Source organism: Micropterus dolomieu, linkage group LG02, assembly GCF_021292245.1.
Source record: "Micropterus dolomieu isolate WLL.071019.BEF.003 ecotype Adirondacks linkage group LG02, ASM2129224v1, whole genome shotgun sequence".
Classification (NCBI taxonomy): domain Eukaryota; kingdom Metazoa; phylum Chordata; class Actinopteri; order Centrarchiformes; family Centrarchidae; genus Micropterus; species Micropterus dolomieu.
In genome coordinates, this window is record NC_060151.1 from 27,184,502 (window position 1) to 27,203,451 (window position 18,950).

General features: G+C 39.4%; 1 protein-coding gene across 1 annotated transcript; it reads right to left on the reverse strand.

Moving 5' to 3' along the window:
* Positions 1–293: 293 nt before the first annotated feature.
* LOC123961320 (myosin heavy chain, fast skeletal muscle-like) lies at positions 294–15,977 on the reverse strand. The gene is made up of 40 exons (XM_046036604.1): positions 15,903–15,977; positions 15,591–15,802; positions 13,970–14,113; positions 13,736–13,892; positions 12,498–12,525; positions 12,299–12,410; positions 12,127–12,219; positions 11,902–11,965; positions 11,718–11,816; positions 11,526–11,629; positions 11,310–11,448; positions 11,118–11,236; positions 10,061–10,210; positions 9,759–9,929; positions 9,363–9,672; positions 9,071–9,162; positions 8,720–8,807; positions 8,475–8,592; positions 8,252–8,375; positions 7,978–8,114; positions 7,637–7,892; positions 7,304–7,546; positions 6,939–7,115; positions 6,720–6,865; positions 6,552–6,642; positions 6,075–6,464; positions 5,861–5,987; positions 5,647–5,765; positions 5,370–5,566; positions 4,449–4,632; positions 4,202–4,367; positions 3,992–4,116; positions 3,597–3,905; positions 3,063–3,266; positions 2,851–2,976; positions 2,592–2,762; positions 1,697–1,801; positions 1,488–1,583; positions 1,273–1,407; positions 294–1,093 (listed from the first exon to the last, which is right to left on the reverse strand). The coding sequence occupies exons 2-40, from the start codon at positions 15,792–15,794 to the stop codon at positions 1,070–1,072; spliced, it is 5,844 nt and encodes a 1,947-aa protein (XP_045892560.1). The 5' UTR covers positions 15,795–15,802; positions 15,903–15,977; the 3' UTR covers positions 294–1,069.
* Positions 15,978–18,950: the final 2,973 nt, after the last annotated feature.

Below are 18,950 nucleotides of genomic sequence, written 5' to 3' on the forward strand. Positions count from 1 at the left end.
TCATTTCAATAAAATATCTAAACATTAATCCCACTACTTGATTGATTGAATCTTGAGAAAGCCATATTAACCATTATTAATATCGTTGTTGTTATTTATTTATTTATTTATTTAATGCCTATGGAATGGAAGAGCAGATCTTGTCCCCACAGATCTAGATCCTGTTTAGTGAGTGAAATGTGAGCAAGCAAACACAGGACATATTAACTTTAATTTTATAAACATTTATTACTGTTCTAAAACTAAACAACAGTAATCGACAACAAACTAAACTCTGACAGTGAAAGCAACTAAACAAATTTGAAGATGGTGACTAGGATTTGGAAAATAGACTTATGTGAATGAATAACCAAATGCTCATGTGGTGATATGGATATTAAATATAATGGCAAGAATGTAGAATTACTAAAGATTTTAAAACTAGATTTTGAAATGGGACCCTCTTCATAACAGGGCCTTTAGACCAGGAGGTAAAGTAAGATTCATCACCGTATCTTGCCTTTTTTTTTATTGTGCTTTAATACTTTATATCCCCAAACAAGGTTACCACAATAAACTGTGAACCTGGGGCTTTTTGTGGCCCCAGAGGCTTTAGGGCCGTCAGGCAGTTGCCCGGTTGGTAAATCGCTAAAAGATAATGCAAAATTAATCAAAACCTTGTATACAACAACGAAAAGTGGAGAAGGATTCTTAATTATAATAATTCTTTATAAATAATTATTCTTCTTTTTGAGTTTTGCTCCAAATAAAATTATATTGTTATTTTGCCTTTTATATTTAACATAATTTCTTTATTTGGAGATAAATATTGTAGCTTCAGTTCACCAGTTAATGATGCTGTTTATGTTCACATCCTCTTCATCACTACTGGATTTGTTATGTAAGTAATGACAGTGTTTACTTATTTGAAGGTTGATCAAAATAACATTTACTGATTGGAGTTAACATGCAATGATATTAGTACAGTATGGTAAACTATGAACTACTATATGTAATTTGCTCTCAAACACTTCGGTTGTTCACATTCGTTTCTACTAGTGTTCAGAGAAACATAAAGTCCAACATTCAGCTACTCGCCCTGTCCTTCTTGTGCCTGCAAAGCAAACACATTGATGCAAAAACAGTGTATATGAATTAAATATTTGATTTCTAACATCAGCTTTGATCACGACAGCATAACAAGCTATCATACTTTACTGAAAAAGCACTTTTGCATATTTATGGGCCAAAACTCTGATTTACTGTACTTATAAAACACCAGTCACTCAGTACCTTCGTCCCTATTTCACGGCTCTTGGCTCGCATCTTGCTGGCCAGAGATTCGGCCACATCAGCTCTTTCTTCAGCCTCCTCTAGCTCATGATGAGCCTTCCTGAATCTGGCCATGTGGACGTTAGACTGCTCCTCCTGGAAATTAATTACGTTGAACGTATTGGTGATGTGACACATTACTGAATCACTGAATAGATTTCTGCTGATTCACTCACAGCTTCTTCAGCATGGCGTTTGTAGGCCTTCATTTTGCTCTGGAGCTTGTCCACCAAATCCTTCAGTTGGATGTTGGTTTTTTTGTCTTCCTCAGACTGAAAGAAGCAAAAGAAGCAAACTTCTCTCAGTCAAGTAAACTGCTGGATTCTGTCATTCATAACTTTATCATTTTCTACAATATGCTTGGAGGAAGTTGTTGCAGCTTTACCTGATAGGTTAGCTCTTTGACTTTCCTCTCATATTTACGGACTCCTTGGATGGCCTCCGTAGAACGTTTCTGCTCAGCTTCAAGGTCACTTTCCAGCTCCCGGACCTACAAGAGTACAATTCAGAATTGTCTGTCCCCTAGGATTTTTATCGGGACTTTTGTTGAAGCGCTTATGTCAGAAATATACACAGCTGATTTTAAGATGATTAAGTTGAACGTGTGTTTTAATGGACTAGCGTTACAATACTCTTTTGCGTAATATACAGTATTATGAAATAGGTGCCAGATCCCTTTTTACCTGCAATGGATGGATGTGTGGTGCTGTTGTAGTCTGTGCTACATGTTAATAGCTACTTTAGTTGTTCAATTTAATAGTTTTTGGATCCGATTCACTGTTACCACCATGTGGCCACGTCACGTTTGGCTCACAACTACTGAACCGTGAGGTGTAGAAGCAAAATTCTCCAAAGTGAATCGATGAGAAACATTCATTTCTGCTCTGAAATGTCTTTGACGTTTTCACTTTTTTCTAATCAACTTTCACAAAAGTTGGTACATAATGCATTATGGATAAGTGATCAAGCTACTCATTTTGGACTTGGACTGATTGTGCAGTTGCAACCAAATCTAAATTATGTGTGCACAACTCAATTCTAAGCCATCCTGGAAAAAATATAGCATTTAAATATATGAATGTATTTGAATTAAATACATTTAAATAACTCACTAGTCATATGTCTGACTATCTTTGTAGAAAGACGGGATATTCCCTGATAGGATCCAGGTATTCTCCATCAGTCAGTCATCATTATTGTCTAATATCATGTTTATTTTAGTGCAAAATACAAAGGTAAAAACATCATTCTGTACTTGTGGAACTAGACACAGTACATACTCTAGCCTCCAGTTTCTGGAGCTGCTTCTTTCCACCCTTCATGGCTAAGTTTTCTGCCTCATCTAAGCGGTGCTGCAGGTCTTTCACTGTGACCTCCAGGTTCTTCTTCATCCTCTCCAGATGAGCGCTGGTGTCCTTCTCTTTCCTCAGCTCTTCAGCCATCACGGCAGCCTAGAGGTGCCACAACAGGAGTATTGTTTTTACAAATTCGATTAATGTCTGTGCTAACCAAAAGAAGAGCGCAGTAAGAGCACCTTACATCAGTTATGGCTTTCTTGGCCTTCTCCTCGGCATTCCTGGCCTCTTGAACGGCTTCCTCTATCTCAGTGTGAAGTTGAGTTACATCCGCATCAAGCTTCTTTTTGGTGTTTAGAAGACTGGTGTTCTGCCAACGATAAACGAGATGTGACTTGTAAATCCTACACATCAAAAGGGTTTGTTTCGATAAGTTGATACCGGTAAACAACCTACGTGAGAATGTAGAAGTCCTGCGCGTTCACTGGCATCGACCAGTTCCTGTTCAGCCATTTTGCGGCTGCGCTCCGTCTGCTCCACAACTGCTTGAAGCTCCTCAACCTCAGCCTGCAACAAGGCCGTTCTACGCTCCATCACGGCTACCTGCTCCTTCATGTCATCCTGCTCTCTTGTAGAATCATCCAGGCGGATTTGGGCATCCTGAAAATGCATTTATCCATTGTTAAACTGATATGGTTTTGACATTTTTAACCCCCGTAGTGATGGGGCCTAAGGTTCGAGATGTCGTACTCTGGACTGTCAGTCTATCTGTCCACTTAGGTTGAGAACAAGATATCTTGACAGAGAGTAGTTGTAAAGTAAAAAAGTTAGCCACCATAAGCTACTGGTCATAACCAAGTAAAGCTGCAGCAGCCAGGTGACTTGAGCAAGGTGCAGTTTTTGACATATAAATTGAACTTATAAGTTGCAAAAAGGAAGACTGTGTTCCAGTACAGTCTTGCTTTAAGCCATAACTCTTTCTTGTTGTACCTTGAGTTGCGCCTGTATGTTCCTCAGTTGTTTCAGGGACTCGGCCGCCTGCCTGTTAGCGCGGCTCAGCTGGATTTCCATCCCGTTTAAGTCCCCCTCCATCTTTTTCTTCACTCTCAGGGCGTCGTTCCTGCTCCGGACCTCAGCGTCCAGAGTGGCCTGCATTGACTCCATCACTCTTTGGTTGTTCCTCTTCAGCTGGTCGATCTCCTCGTCTTTCTCTGCCACTTTTCTGTCAACTTCAGCCTTCATCTGGTTTAGCTCCATCTGTACTCGCAGGATCTTAGACTCCTCTTGTTCCAGGGTGGCCTTAAAACATGTGTATCCATTTAAATAACAGTCACCAAGGCTGTGGTTTACTGAAGACATATTTGATGGTTTGTTATCAGTTGTACCTCAGATTCTTCCAGCGCAGTTTGCATGTTGTATTTTTCTGTCTCCACCTGCTTCTTGAATTTCTCCAGTTCATGAATCGTCTTCCCGCTCTCCCCAAACTGTTCTGTCAGGTCTGAGATCTCCTCTGTGTTTTGACAGAGAGGTTTTGAAATAATTTATTTAAAATATTCCTCAGAAACTGTTGTTTCTCACAATAAGATTACACTTACGTTGCAGGTTTTTGTTTTCCCTTATCGTTGTCTCCAGATGATCGAGGGCTTCTTCGTAGGAGTTCTTCAGTTTGAAAAGCTCAGTGCTTAGAGATCGAGATTCTTTCTGAGCGCTTTCCAGCTCTGCCTGAGACTCCTCAAACTTCTGCTTCCACTCAGCTAGAATCTGAATTTGTTGGAAAATTAGCTAGTAAGAATTCATTTTGTAATATAAAGCAGTATTAGAATTAAGTGCCAAAGAAAATACCTTGTCAAAGTTTCTCTGCTTCTTGTCGAGGGTGGCAGCTAAGCTGTTGGACCTTTCCACATCGACCATGAGATCTTCCATCTCATTTTGAAGTCGCTGTTTAGTTTTTTCCAGTGAGGCACACTTTGAATTCACTGCTTCACATTGTTCTTCAGCCTCTTGGAGACGCTGGGTGATTTTTTTCCTATCAAAGGTAATTATTATTATTAAAATGTTAACCAAAGTCCCATTTTGGCAGCTATCAAGGTTTTTTGAAATAACAATGTAATATAGTAAAAGATTTAGAGAAAAATATAGAGAAAAAGTCAGTCAGTGATATAACACAAGTCTAACAGTGATATTTTAGTTAGAGTTAAATTGGTTTAAAGAGTGAGTTTAAATGCAGTTTTTGAATTCCAAAAAGAAAAAATGTATTAAATTATAAATCATCTGTCATTATTTAGTTATTATTGGAAACTTTATCCTTCATACAGTACATGTTGAACTGACTGCTTGCCTGTAGAATCATTTCATATGTTCTGCTGATTGGCTGTTCACTAACTACAAGACTCTGTAGGTTATGCAAGCAATTAATTGGAATGAATGAATTAGAAGTGTACAAAATAAACACTTTCCCTATTTTCCAAGAAACTTTCTTGGGCATTATTCAGATTTATTAGAAAATGATGGCCCCACAAAGTGTTACCTGGTTAGAATCAGTATGACAAAGCAGAAGACTGAAAAACTCTAGTGGGATGATGACTACATTTAAATTAATATTTTGTCAATGTAATATCAAAATAAATGAAGAAATGAAATATGCACTTTTTTTAAATCATATTAGGGACAGTCCACATGACTGTTTGATATCTAATATTTGGTTAAAGCCATTTAAGCCAAACCTTAGCCTGATCTATTGATCTTGTCTTAGTGTATAATTACTTTGCTTCCTCAAGCTCCTCGGTGCGTTGGATAGCATCAGTCTCGTATTTGTTCCTCCACAGGGCAACCTCAGCGTTTGCTTTTGACAAACTGCGCTGCAACTCAGCTTTGGCCTCCTGCTCCTCCTCAAACTGCTCGCGAATGAGATCACAGTCATGACGGGCTGACTGTAAACTGTGAGCCAAGGCGTTCTTAGCCTATTGAGGACGAAACCATTATGATGCTTCATGAGAAACAAAAGTCATGTAAGTGTCAGTGTTTGCAAACCTTCGATTACCTTTGTTTCCTCCTCGATCAGTCTTTTTAACTCGTCAATTTTTGTTGTGAATCCCTGCTTTCCTCTCGTCAGCTGGGAAATGAGACTCTCTCTCTCTTCCATTTGTCGGGATAATTCAGCTACCGCAAGCCAAGAAAAGGAAATACATTTTACTAAAACTCAAACTAAAACTCTGTAACTTTATGAATTTCATTAAAAGGAGGAAAGATATTACCATTCTCAGTTTGAAAACGGGCCCTCTGATTGGTAAGATCATTCACTTGATGCATGTTTTCCTCATTCTTGGTCTTTAGCTCCATGAGCTGATCTTCAAGTGAATGACAAGTCTTCTCCAGGATGACCTTTAATTTGTAAAAAAACACAAATTCATCCAGTTAGTTCTGCAGTACCTTATGCTATTAACATATTAGCGATTCAAAAAATCTGACCTTGGCTTTTGCAACTGTTTCCATATTAATGGTCAAATCATCAATCTCCATCTTCATTTCACTCTTTTCCTTTTCCATTTTCTGTTTGATTCTCTGGAGGTTGTCGATCTGGTCTCCCAGCTCAGCCATGCTGTCCGCCTGCTTCTTGCGCAGTGTGGCGGTTGTGGCCTCGTGGTGCAGCGTGGACTCCTCCAGGTCACGCCGCAGTTTGAGGAACTCAGCTTCGCGCTTCTTGTTCATCTCGATCTGAGCGGCGGTGGCTCCTCCGGCCTCTTCCAGCCTCTCGATGATCTCCTCGATCTCCCTGGTGAGGTCCGACCTCTGCTTCTCGATCTTTGCCCGGACAGCTCGCTCTGCCTCGACTTCTTCCTCCAGTTCTTCAATTCGAGCCTTAAAACAAAAAAACATACCATCATCAGGGGACAAATGGTTGTTATCAGCCTGGGTCATGTGTGACTTTAATCCGAGTAGTATTACATGGAGCTCCTTCATCTTCTTTTGAAGCTGGTTATTAATTGTTTGCTCGTCTGCAATGTTGCTGAGCAGCTGGTTGTTTTCAAATTCTTTTCTGCATGGACAAGAAGATGATGATGTCAATATTTATTTTCCTCATACATACTGTACATGATCAGCGCATGAGCTTACTTCTTAATCCTCTCCTCGGATTGTTGTTTGTCATTTTCTAGGTCCATCAGGGATTCTTGTGTAAGTTTCAGATCCCCATCGAGCTTCCTCTTGGCTCTTTCCAGGTCCATGCGGATCTTCCTTTCTTGCTCCAATGAACCCTCAAGCTTGAAAGCAAATTGCACAAAGTTAATTAAGATGCACCAGTGTTTGACTGTATTATTGTCTGCAGCAACTCACATCATCCACTTGCTGTTCCAGCTTAGACTTGGCTTTGGTCAGAGAGTTCACTTTGTCTTCCTCGGCTTGAAGATCATCCAGTGCCTGTTGATGAGCCTCTTGTAGGGCTCTCTTCTCCTTGGTCAGTTTACCAATCTTTTCATCCTGACTGGCCAGCTCATCCATTAGGTTTTTGACCTGCAATAGGTAGTAAGAATAGACTTTTGGCTGCTAATTTTAAATAATTATGGTGACACAACCAAACTCCATTGAAATGTTAAGTTGTTTTTGAGACACCCTGACACAAGCAAGCAAGCAAATACTAAGGATATGAAGTATGAGATATATGGAGCTACCGAACAAACAGTCTGGGCAAAATTACAAACCTTGTTTTCTGTGGCATGTTTCTCCTTCTCCACTTTGGCCAGGGTTATCTCCAGGTCATCAATGTCTTTTTTAAGCTCAGAGCATTCGTCTTCGAGCTTCCGCTTCTTGGCGGTTAACTCAGCGGACATTTCCTCCTCGTCCTCTAGTCTCTCAGTCACCTCTTTGAGTTTGGCCTCGAGCTGGATTTTGCTCTTGATCAAGCCTTCACATCTCTCCTCTGCATCGCAAAGATTTTCTGAGTCCTAAGAAAAACACAGAGAGAACAGCACTATTGTATGATCATTTGGACAATGATTTAAGTGAGTTTGGCTTTTATTTGCTATGATACTCACAGCTTGTACTTGCAGGAGGAGGTTATTTTTCTCCTGCAAAAGAGAAACCATTTTCTCTTCAAGCTCCTTTCTCTTGGACTCTGACTTTGCCAGATCCTCCTTACACTTGATGAAGTCCTCTTTCATGGTCACCATCTCCTTTTCGGTCTCTGCACTCTTTAGAAGTGGCTTTATTTTAAAGAACAGCTTCATCCACGGCCAGTGTTTCACATTCATGAACAAGCGCAAGTTATACTGTAGAATCCAGACGCAATCCCTGTAAGATACACACCGTTTTTAATCTACATGGTATTGGTTTAGTTTATATCATTAAAGAGGAGCATTTTTGGTGTTGACCTTACTTTTGTGCAATTAATTTGGAGAATTCTTTTCGCATGAGATAACCACGACACAGCGTTTGAGTCTGGGTCACAAGAGAAGCTAGTTTTTCATCTCGCAGCTCCTCCAGAGTGCCAAGTAAGCCAGCTTTGAAGAAGACCTGCAACAGTATGGTGGAGTAATGCTGCATCCAGTCCATTAAAACTGATCAATTTGTTGCTTATGAAGGCTAAAGTCTATACCAAGAGGTTCCAAAAGCTAACAGAACTTTATGCTATGAGGCATTAGGACACATACCTTTGTAGACCCAAATCTGTACTGTGTGTGGTCAATGTCAATGGAACCGAGAAGCTTCTCGGAAGCTTTCTTTCCATCGATGAACTGTCCCTCGGGGATGGCACTGGCATTTAGGATTCTGTATCTGTTCAAATTATAATGAAGATGATCACAAACTGAAATAATTTAGATGAAAGAACAAGCATTAGTTGTGTAATTCTTTCAAGTAGGAAACAATGCTGACCTCTGCTTGAAGTCAGCATAAAGAATCCTGCTGGGGAATCCCTTCCTACAGATCCTGATCCCCTCCAGCACACCGTTACAGCGCAGCTGATGAATGACCAAGTGATTGTCCATGATACCTACAGCGAAGTCGACTCGAGCTGATTAGCAACAGACACTACGAGCATATTTCAACATCAAGGTCTTCAATTGCACCAACAAGAGCCTTTGTATTTGCAGATATACAGTTTGCTCGTAAATTGGTACCTGGTGTTTTAACCTCATTTGGAATCAGGCAACGTACAAAGTGAGGGTGAGTGCTCCTTAAGTTGGTCATTAGTTTTCCAAGATTTTCCTGCAGGAGATCAATTGTCATTTCATCTTTTTCGAATGTCAAACACTGAGAATAAAAGATTTTGCTTCTTGCCCTGATTTGAGCCTTCAAGCACTGCCAGTATGGCTACAAGTCCTGCCTCCTTAAAGCTTAACAATCAAACCAACCATTATTATTTGATTGATGGAACTTATTGGAAAAGAGTTGAACTGTACGGAGTCCCCATCTTTGGAAATAAATGCAGGGCAAGAAAGTCATATCTAAATAGATTATCACTTCTGTACCCTGAAAACAGCAGACACTGTCTGAAACGAGCCGCCCTTCTTCTTCCCTCCTTTCTTTCCACCTTTGCCAGCTCCAGCATCACCACCCGATTCTACAAAGCAGAAACAAAAGTATTACTTGACATTTGCCAATGTAGGTGTCGGGGGAGGGGTGGGGGTGGGGGGGTCTTTTGCTGAATCATTCCCTAAATCATTTCTACCCCAGACACCCACTAGTCTCTTTCTTAAGAATACTAAAACTTGTGTTTCTACTGTAGACGTTAGTTATTCCAAAGTTTTGCAAATGTTGTACCTGCGTCAGCACCAGAAAATGAAGCATACAAGAAAGATAACAATTTCATCGATGACTTCTGGTAAAGCTGCACCACCGACTCATTCAGAGGATCTTTGTTTTTCTCCAGCCAGCCGGTGATGTTGTAGTCCACAGTGCCGGCATAGTGCACCAGGGAGAAGTGAGCCTCAGGCTTGCCTTTGACAACCTTTGGCTTTTGGAAAGCACTATTTTTTCCGAGATGTTGGTCGTAGAGTTTGTTCTTAAAAGAAGTGTCTGAGGCCTTGGGGAACATACACTCCTCTTCGAGGATGGAAAAGATTCCCATTGGCTGGTGAATGTATCACAGGAATATATTATATATGGTGCCTAAAATTTGGTAAAATATATACTGATGTGCAGTAGTTACCTACCTACCTTTTCAATGAGTTCAATGCAGGCTGCCAAATCCATACCAAAGTCAATGAACTCCCACTCGATTCCCTCTTTCTTGTATTCTTCTTGCTCCAGTACAAACATGTGGTGGTTGAAAAACTGCTGCAGTTTCTCATTGGTGAAATTAATACAAAGTTGCTCCATGCTGTTGAACTGTGACAAGAATAAACCATTAATTTATGACATATCAACATAAAACCGAGAAACAAGCATTACTGCTGGAAATCATCACCACTGACTGATCGAAATAAATTTTAAATAAATAAATTTAATCCCAAACTCACATCAAATATTTCAAATCCGGCGATGTCTAACACTCCAATGAAGAACTGTCTTGGTTGCTTTGTGTCCAGCATCTCATTGATTCGTATAACCATCCATAAGAACATCTTCTCATAGACAGACTTGGCCAGAGCGCCAACTGCATTGGTGATCTGATCAGGAGATTTTGAAGATACATAAATCACTAACACAAAATATAGAGTTTAAATGCGAACAGGGTTATTTATCTTTATAATGTGGTGACGGCACAAAACATAAAATGTTTCTCACTGGCTGACAGTTGTCCGAACTGGACATGGTTTGGGGCGGGATGAAATTTGATAGGTTTTGCCCTAACCAGTCAGTAGTGAGTTACATATCCATCCCACCAACCTCATTTTCAATCCACCGTGGGTGTGAAAACAGTTGCTAGGGGCAGTTAATGGAGACATATTAGAGGTTAAGAGTTTAACGCTCATCAATTGTCATTCTTATCCGTGCTTGTTGTCATTTAAATAAAAACACATGAATTGCTAAAACACATTGGCACAATTAAAGACGATTCAGAATTTAAACTTCAAGAGTTGTTATTTCGCAAACAGTAGCATCAATCTCATCTACACGTGTTGCCATTTTCTGACACTATTTTTAAATGATGTATCTATCACTCTCATTAGTCTGCTGTATCTCCAACAGGCGGAAAGAGTACGCAACACAAGACCTGCAGTGTATGAATTTCTGAGCAAATGAGTGGAATGCTATGGATTGGGACGATTTGACACACATGTCTCGTTAGAAACTGATGAGATGTTCCCGGCTGATGTGAAGATTTCCTGAAATTGCTTTGTAAACAAACTTAACACTAGCATCAGATTTTACATTTGCATTACCATCCGAAATTTGGTTTGGTCACTGGTTATGATATACTGTCAAGAGCAATAATGCACAACAAGGTGTTCCGATATGAAAAGTAACAGTCTTGGAAAAGTAAAAGGCCAGTCTACTTTACTTACCCTCCACATTGTGCATTATTTTCTTATATTAGTACACCTCATCATGCATTATCACTTATTGTCGTACCTGCGGGACGGTTTGGCCCTTGGTGACATATTCATTCCCCACTTTCACTCTGGGGTAGCAAAGGCCTTTCAAGAAGTCAGCGGAGTTCAGACCCATGAGGAAAGCGACTTTGTCTGCCACTGAGAGATAAACATGAAATATTTTTTAATATCGTCTGCATGTCTTCATTAATTGAAAAGTAAAGAGTCTCACCTTCAGTGCCATCAGGCTCCGCCTGCTCCTCCCTCTGCTTCTGCTTGAACTTCATGTTCCCATAATGCAACACAGCACCAGTTAACTTGTAGATGGAGACTTTTTCTTCATTGGTGAAGCCCAAGACATCAGTGGCAGTCTGTTACATTAAATTCATTGTTAGTAGAAGCCAGCAAAATGCACCTGTATGCGACTGGAAGACAAGAGACAGCTCACATCTGTGGCCACCAGCTCTTCCTTGTCGTCGATGCTGACCACAGAGATCTGCCCCTGACTTATCATAGGGAAGTCATATGGGTTTGTTGTTATGAGAAGCATTTCTGAAGCAAGAAACAAAAATGATTACGTATTTTCTGAATTCATTTTCCAAAATATCTTAATTTGCAAGCTATAATGGCCTCAGCTTACCTATAAGCTCTGGTTTGTGGCCAGTCATTATCTGATAAAAGATGTGGTAGCTCCTCTCTTCAGACAACTGGAATGTCACTCTCGACTTCTCCAGCAAATCTACGTTGAATTATGTATCAAATAATGATTGTCAATTGTAAGAAGACATATAATGAAAATTATTAATGTGGAAAAATAAACTTACAGGTTTCAATATCAGCAGAAGCCAGTTTTCCTGTGGTTCCAAAGTGAATTCTGATGAATTTACCCTATGGAACATAAAATCAAAATAAAACTGGGTAGAACGCAAGTTCATTTTTAAAATCATAAGGAATATTTAAAGGAGTAGACAAGGTTACAGTACTTGGACTATTGCTATTAAAGCAACTGTCTCTTGGTGAAAGGTCTTATTTTGAGAGCTCTTACTTACAAATCGTGAGGAGTTGTCATTCCTCACAGTCTTGGCATTCCCAAAAGCCTCCAGCAAAGGGTTCGCTGAAATGATTTGATCTTCCAGCGTCCCCTGGAAAACACAGCCAGCCTCATCAGAGTCCCGCTTTGTTTTCTTTACCCAGTCTTATTGTATCTTTTTCAGGGATTACCTGGATTTTGCCAGACGAGTGCTCTTTCTTGTCGCCACCAGCCACCGCAATCGTCGCAAAGTACTGGATGACACGTTTAGTGTTGACAGTCTTCCCTGCACCAGATTCTCCGCTGTGAGCACAGAATGAAAGAGACGTGAAGAAGACCAAAGAATCATACTGAATTACTGAATTTTTACTAAAATGCAACACAACTCACGTAATCAATACAGACTGGTTCTCACGATCTGTCGGTGACAGAAAATATGAACACGCTTCAGTGACAGTTCTGCATTAATTATAGTTTTGCATTATTTGCATTAGTTTGGTTATAGTGACAAGGTTGCTTAAAACCCTGAAAGAAGTCTGTTACTATGAGCTGTGGATTAAAAAGTCATGCAAAAACATTTTATGGTTCCAGCTTCACAAATGAGTTTTCCTTTTAATTACATATTTCGATCTTTGTAATGTATTGTTAATAAAATCTTTAGGTTTGGACTGAACAACCATTCTGAAGGTGTCACTTTGGACTCTTGTCACGCCCAGCCACCGCAGTTAGATTATTGTGTCAACTTTTATGTCTGTAACCACTTCCTGTCTGTTGGAACTTAACATCTTGTCTCTTTTCGGGTCTTTGTCTGCCTCCCTGTCCTGTGTGATTACCTGTCCCTGACCTAATGTGCTCCAGCTCTGCCTCGTTGTCTCACCGGCCCTAGTGTTTAAATACCTACTTCCCCTTTTGTATCAGTGCCAGTTTGTCTTGATCGCTTGTGCCAGCGTCCTAGCGATATTTCAGTGTGCGCTCTCTGGTGTGTTTGACCTTAGCTCTCTGTATTTGACTTCGACTTCTGCCCTGTGATTTTGTTACTGCTGCCTGTGACTTTTTGGACTTGGTTCAATAAACTGTTTATTATGTGAACCACGTTGAGTCGAGCCTGGTGAGTCCATTACCACCACTGTGTGTTGCCACTGATGGCTCTGGGTTATTGTGATGGGATTTCTCACTATTTTCTAAATTTGAACAAACCAAAGATTCAATTGATTAATGGAGAAAGTAATCCGCAGATTAATCCATAATGAAAATAATCATTAGTTTCAGTCAGATACAAAATAGTTCCAAATGAGCTCCAGTAAAATCCTGCTTTTACATTAATGCATGAGTAACAATAATCTAGTGATAGAATATAATAGTGTAACAGTCACAGGGGGCATCTTTCTGCACCAAGAACATTTACTTTTAATTTCAGTAACCTTTTCAATGCAGGACTTGACTTGTAATGCAGTGTTTTTACAGTGTGGTATTAGTACTTTTACTTGTGTGAAAGAACTGTATACTTCCTCAACCACTGTGTCTGGCCAATATCTGATTTTCAACATCAGGGACAACAAAGCTGTCAGAGATATTCAGGGCTCTGCAATTTCCGCGAGAGGCTCAAATACCTCCTTGCTCTTTCGTACCTGTAAGCATATTTTGATACGCATTATCAGAGACAGAGAATATATGTGGCGGGGCCTCCATGCGCTTTTTCCCTCTGTAGGCTGCAACAACTTGTGGGTCGTACACCGGCAGCCACTTGTAAGGGTTTACAGTGGCACAGAAGAGTCCAGAGTAGGTCTGCAGGTGAGAAGTATGTTAGGCAAGACAGCGAGAATCACTGATAAAGAGATGAAAATCTCTCTCTCATTACTTACATAAATCATCCACGCTGAATAACGATCTTTGAGGTTAAACAGCACAGAGGGCTCATTGAGGTGGGTCATCATGGCCATGTCCTCAATCTTGTCGTACTTTGGGGGGTTCATAGGATGGCAATCTTCTTCCGTGACTATTACAGTCTGGAAAATAAAGTGAGAGAAGATGAAATTATATTGACTGAAGAAGAAGAAGAAGAAGAAGAAGTTTTATTTATATAGCGCCTTTCCAGAGCTCAAGGTCGCTTTACATGGTACATTTACAATACATTTACACACTAACACACAACTTACAATCACATAGGATACATATAGTCACATTTAAATGAAATACATGTTAAATAGATATGTTTTTAACTGTGTCTTGAATGTAGCCACAGATGAAATATTTCGAAGTGAAAGGGGCAGTGAATTCCATAATTTTGGAGCATTAACACTAAATGACCTTTCACCTATTGTTGACAACCGGAAATGAGGGATGGACAATAAACCAAGTTCAGTTGATCTGAGAGACCGTGCAGGGTGGTAGGTGAAAAGTAGATCAGACAAATATGGGGGTGCAAGACCATTTAATGCCTTAAATGTTAGAAGCAATACCTTAAAGTGGATACGTGATGCCACGGGTAGCCAGTGAAGGTCATGAAGCACCGGAGTAATGTGAGCAGAATGCCTGGTGGAGGTGAGAACTCTTGCTGCTGAGTTTTGAACGTACTGTAATCTTGCAATAAGTTTTTTGGGAAGACCAAGAAATAAAGCATTGCAATAATCCAGACGTGATGTAATTAATGCATGGATTAAGATTTCAGCGTCAGCTAAAGTGAGAGAAGATCTTAGACGAGCAATATTCCGAAGATGAAAGAAGGAGTTTTTAACAAGAGAAGAAATATGAGAGCCGAATGAGTCGAATAAGACACAGAGGTTACGAGTCAGTGATGAAGGCTTAATATGGAAACCATCAATATAGAAGGACTGGTCCATCCTTTTGACTGAGGCAGCAGAGCTGATCAGTAATATCTCAGTTTTATTATCATTTAATTTGAGGAAGTTAAGAGACATCCAATGCTTGATGTCCCTGATACATGCAGTGAGTGAGTCAGGCAGGGATGGCCTATCGGAGCTGGTGGTGAAATAAATTTGGATGTCATCAGCATAGCAATGGAATTGAAGTCCATGCCTGCGTATGATGTTACCAAGTGGGTGTATAAATAGCAAATTCCTGCAGCAGAACTAACAGGATTCAACAACAAGAAATGAAAAATAGCACACTAGAGCATAAAATTCATCATTAAAATGTATAAAATATGGGTTTCTGTTAACAAATAAAGTCACAAACCAACTGATGCTGAAAGTCTCATACCAGCATTTTGCATGTTACAGCCCATTTATCACAAATCATGTATTCTTTACGTTACTTTAACCAGTTTTAGATTGTTATTTCCCCCACCTTTAGGGCAGCCACTAGTAGCACGTAATAACTGTACGACATGATTTTTCCTTTTTGAATAAATAATTTTTTACATTGGTAATTCAGTTGCAAGTGCAAATTCATTTGAAAAGTCTGCACTGCGCCAACAGTAATTTGAAGTATGCAGGGATGAATCAGTGATGCTGACATATTTACCTCATCAGCTTCAGTCTTTACGGTGACTCGGCCACCTTCTCTCTTCTGGATGACACCTTTGATGTACAGCTCCTTGGCATCTGGCACAAAGCAGGCCGTTCTGGCATCAAACGGGCGGTTCTGAGCCTCAACTCTCTCCTTCTCAGGTTTCCGGAGAAAGATTGCTGCTGGCCCATACTGGGCCATCTCTGCATCACTGCTCATGCTGATGTCTGAAGATAAAAAACCATGAAAGTAAGGCAAACAGTGCAATTAATCCAAATTTTCAAACGATTTGTAATCAAATTATTGATACTTTTGTATCTTACTTACCGGGTTGACACACCCAGATAGAACTCGAGATTCTGCGGTGCCACAGATCACACACCAAAAGAACAAGACGACAATCTGTGCAGAGCCACCGTTATGGACAGATGCCAGAGGGGAAAATGATAGATCTCACCAATGGTCAGTGAATGGCAGACCTCTAAGTGAACAGCAGCAGGAGGTGGAGGCTCCTTTTATAAAGATGAATGTGCTGCTGAAGCAAACCGGACACTCCAATCTTGGCAGTGCCACTCCATTCAAATGTCAGTCAAGTTGCATTATCGATCTCTGCTCAACACTTAAATATGGCTCAGGATCTTCTAGTGGTAATAGGAACATGTCAGCAGCGACAGGTGATGATCCCCAAGCACTATTTTTACATGCCTTTCATTCTGTCGAGAACTGCTATTAGCTGCTTAAAGTTTATGTTGTGTTTGCTGTTCAGTATGACATCTCATGTTAAATGCATAACGAATTGCTTAATCAATGTACTCATTGTGATAATATTGATTTGGAGACAGAAGCTGTCATTGTGTGTATTTATGGGTATGAACCAAACCCAGTGTCTCCATGATGCATCATGACCTTCCTGTTTGACTCGAGGAGCAACTGCTCATTCGCCTCCAAGGCACCTTGCTTGGATTTACCGGATTAAACTCTGGACAGATGTCAGTTCAGTGTTGATATTACTTTTTTGGAATGTGTCATGAGAAAATGAAAGTGAGAGAATGAAAATCAGATTTCAGACAGGTTTCTTATTGGGGAATTGCTTTGAAATGGTCTTTAGATTTTTATTCTGCGTAACATATTTTGAATTTGTGTTGAACATTTTACAATAGAATTAGGGTTAATAATAAATTACTTAATTCCAAGGTTCCCAAGGTTTAGTGCAATTCATGCACGTATTTTAACATGACATTATTATAAACTGGACATGAAATAAAAGTTTACTTGTGTTTCCAGCCACAACTTTGTCTAAACTCTCTATCACGCAACCTGTAATTCTTGAAAGGAAGCTGCTTGACTTAGTTGCACCTGCATCTAGCCAATGGGCCAATGTAAAAACTGATTTGAAGAGTTCCTCATGTAAGTCAATGATTACTGCCTGTGCTGCTTTCTTTCTATTGGGAATTTAGGCTGCTGAAACAGCAAATACAATTATTTCATAAATTATATCAACAATATTGTCATATGTCAAGTCAAGGCTTTCAGATCCTTCATTATCTTTGAACTCTTTGGAGTTTCCCATAGTTTGTATGGCATTTACTTGCTTTTTGTTTTTTTTTTGGTGCTATTTAAGTAGTGATTTGATGGTGTCAAGTGTTTTATATCGCCTAAATTAACATAATTTCTGTTGTCCAGCAGTATCATCCAATAACCTATACTGTAAGATATACAAAAATAAAATATATGGTATTATGTCTCTTCTACCCCACTTATTTAATTTCTTAAATATTTTATCAAAAAAGTACCAAAAACAAAACAGGCAGTGTAGCTCAGAAATGCCCCAGAACTCTTGTCCTACAATTAGCACAGCCGCTGTGGTTAATGTAATTGTATCAAATAATTCAAAGAGTGTCACATTATTCATATAAACTTCTCAAATAAGCTCTGCAGCTTTATCCACTTCTATCTATTGTTTTATTGCACTGACAACTTCTTCTAGCTTCATAGTCATAGCAATTCATTTAGAGACATAGTGGCACATAATAATTAGATAACAAAAATGTTGTGGCTTCGTTTGAACCTTTCCACAGAATGGCCCATGAGTTGAGCCCCGTGGCACAGCACCCATTAAAGACAGATGAAGAAACAATCATGTAAAGAGACACTGAACTTGATATTTGAGAAAGATTTTAATATCTTTGGACAAGCGCTAAATCCTGGTGGCATTAAAATTAACTACAAATACATTTCTGCTGATTATGGTTTTAATTGGTGGTGTTGTTATTCAAACTATAATTTATTTGTCTGCAACATATAAGGTTAGTGATAGCCGGCCACATCGAGGGAGAAGTTGTTGCACATAAAAGCACCCGGTGTGTGTGATATAGTCAATGCTGTGTGAACATCGCAAGCAGTAAAGCAACACATGACAACTGCTTTGTACCACATTTAGCATGGGAGAGTTGTTTGTAACTTGAGCTCTCATTATATTAGGGGGATCAGCAGCTTGTCATCTTGAAAATACTGTACATCACATCACTTCTTAATACCAAGCAGTAATTACTGTGTGTTTATAGGCTCTGTGAAAGGAGGAATCTCACTGAGCAAATACAATCTTAAGCTTAAAATCCAATTTAAAAGACAGGAAATTACTTCATGTGTTTCTGTTTCCTTTACCAACTCAGTGTTTATTTCTGACACGATGGGTAAGAAGTTTTTCATCAGATTTCATATTAATTTTAGACATAATGAGTACAATAATATAAAATAAGATAAGATAAAATAATATGGTCAAATTTTAGAAATCTGTGAAAAGCATGTGTCCTTTTGAGTAAATGCAAGTAGAGCCAAAGGCTGCAGAGACGGCAGTTACTGCTACTCTGTTAGCTAGGCTAGTTAGCTTTTAGCTGGACTAGTTTATGTGGTGTCTGGCTACTTATTTTTCTCCTTTTATGATTACATTTAGCTTATTTATGTAGTATAATAACTAAATTACTAAGATGTTAGAGCATCAAAAGTATGGTTATTATTTTTCCAAATACAAGAAACAGGAAAAAGTGGGGGAATTAGCTGCGGCTAGGGCTAGCTCATTAGCTAGGCTTTGGAGTGTGGACATTTTTTAATCTTTGTTTTCATGTTCTAGTTAATTTTGAATATTTTAATTTTCATCAATAACACATTTCTATAGCAAATGACCTTTTACATGGTAAAGCCGACCGGATTTAACTCAGTTTTGAACAGAATCTGCTGTGTTTGGCTTTGTAGGGCAGTGTAATGTCTTCCAGTGTCCTGTGTTTGTATACTGTATATATTATCTGTGTAAATCTGTAAACTACAATGTTCTCAGTAGAAATATTTTAACTACCAAAACAAGTCTCTCTCTCCAAT

Bases quoted from the DNA above. Each gene is read 5' to 3' on its own strand.
- LOC123961320 (XM_046036604.1), bottom strand. From the start codon at position 15,794: ATGAGCAGTGATGCAGAGATGGCCCAGTATGGGCCAGCAGCAATCTTT. The intron at 12,220-12,298 runs GTAATCCCTGAA...TGTGTTTTCCAG, and splicing joins ACTCGTCTGGCAAAATCCAG to GGGACGCTGGAAGATCAAAT. The intron at 3,267-3,596 runs GTACAACAAGAA...ATGCATTTTCAG, and splicing joins ACATACAGGCGCAACTCAAG to GATGCCCAAATCCGCCTGGA.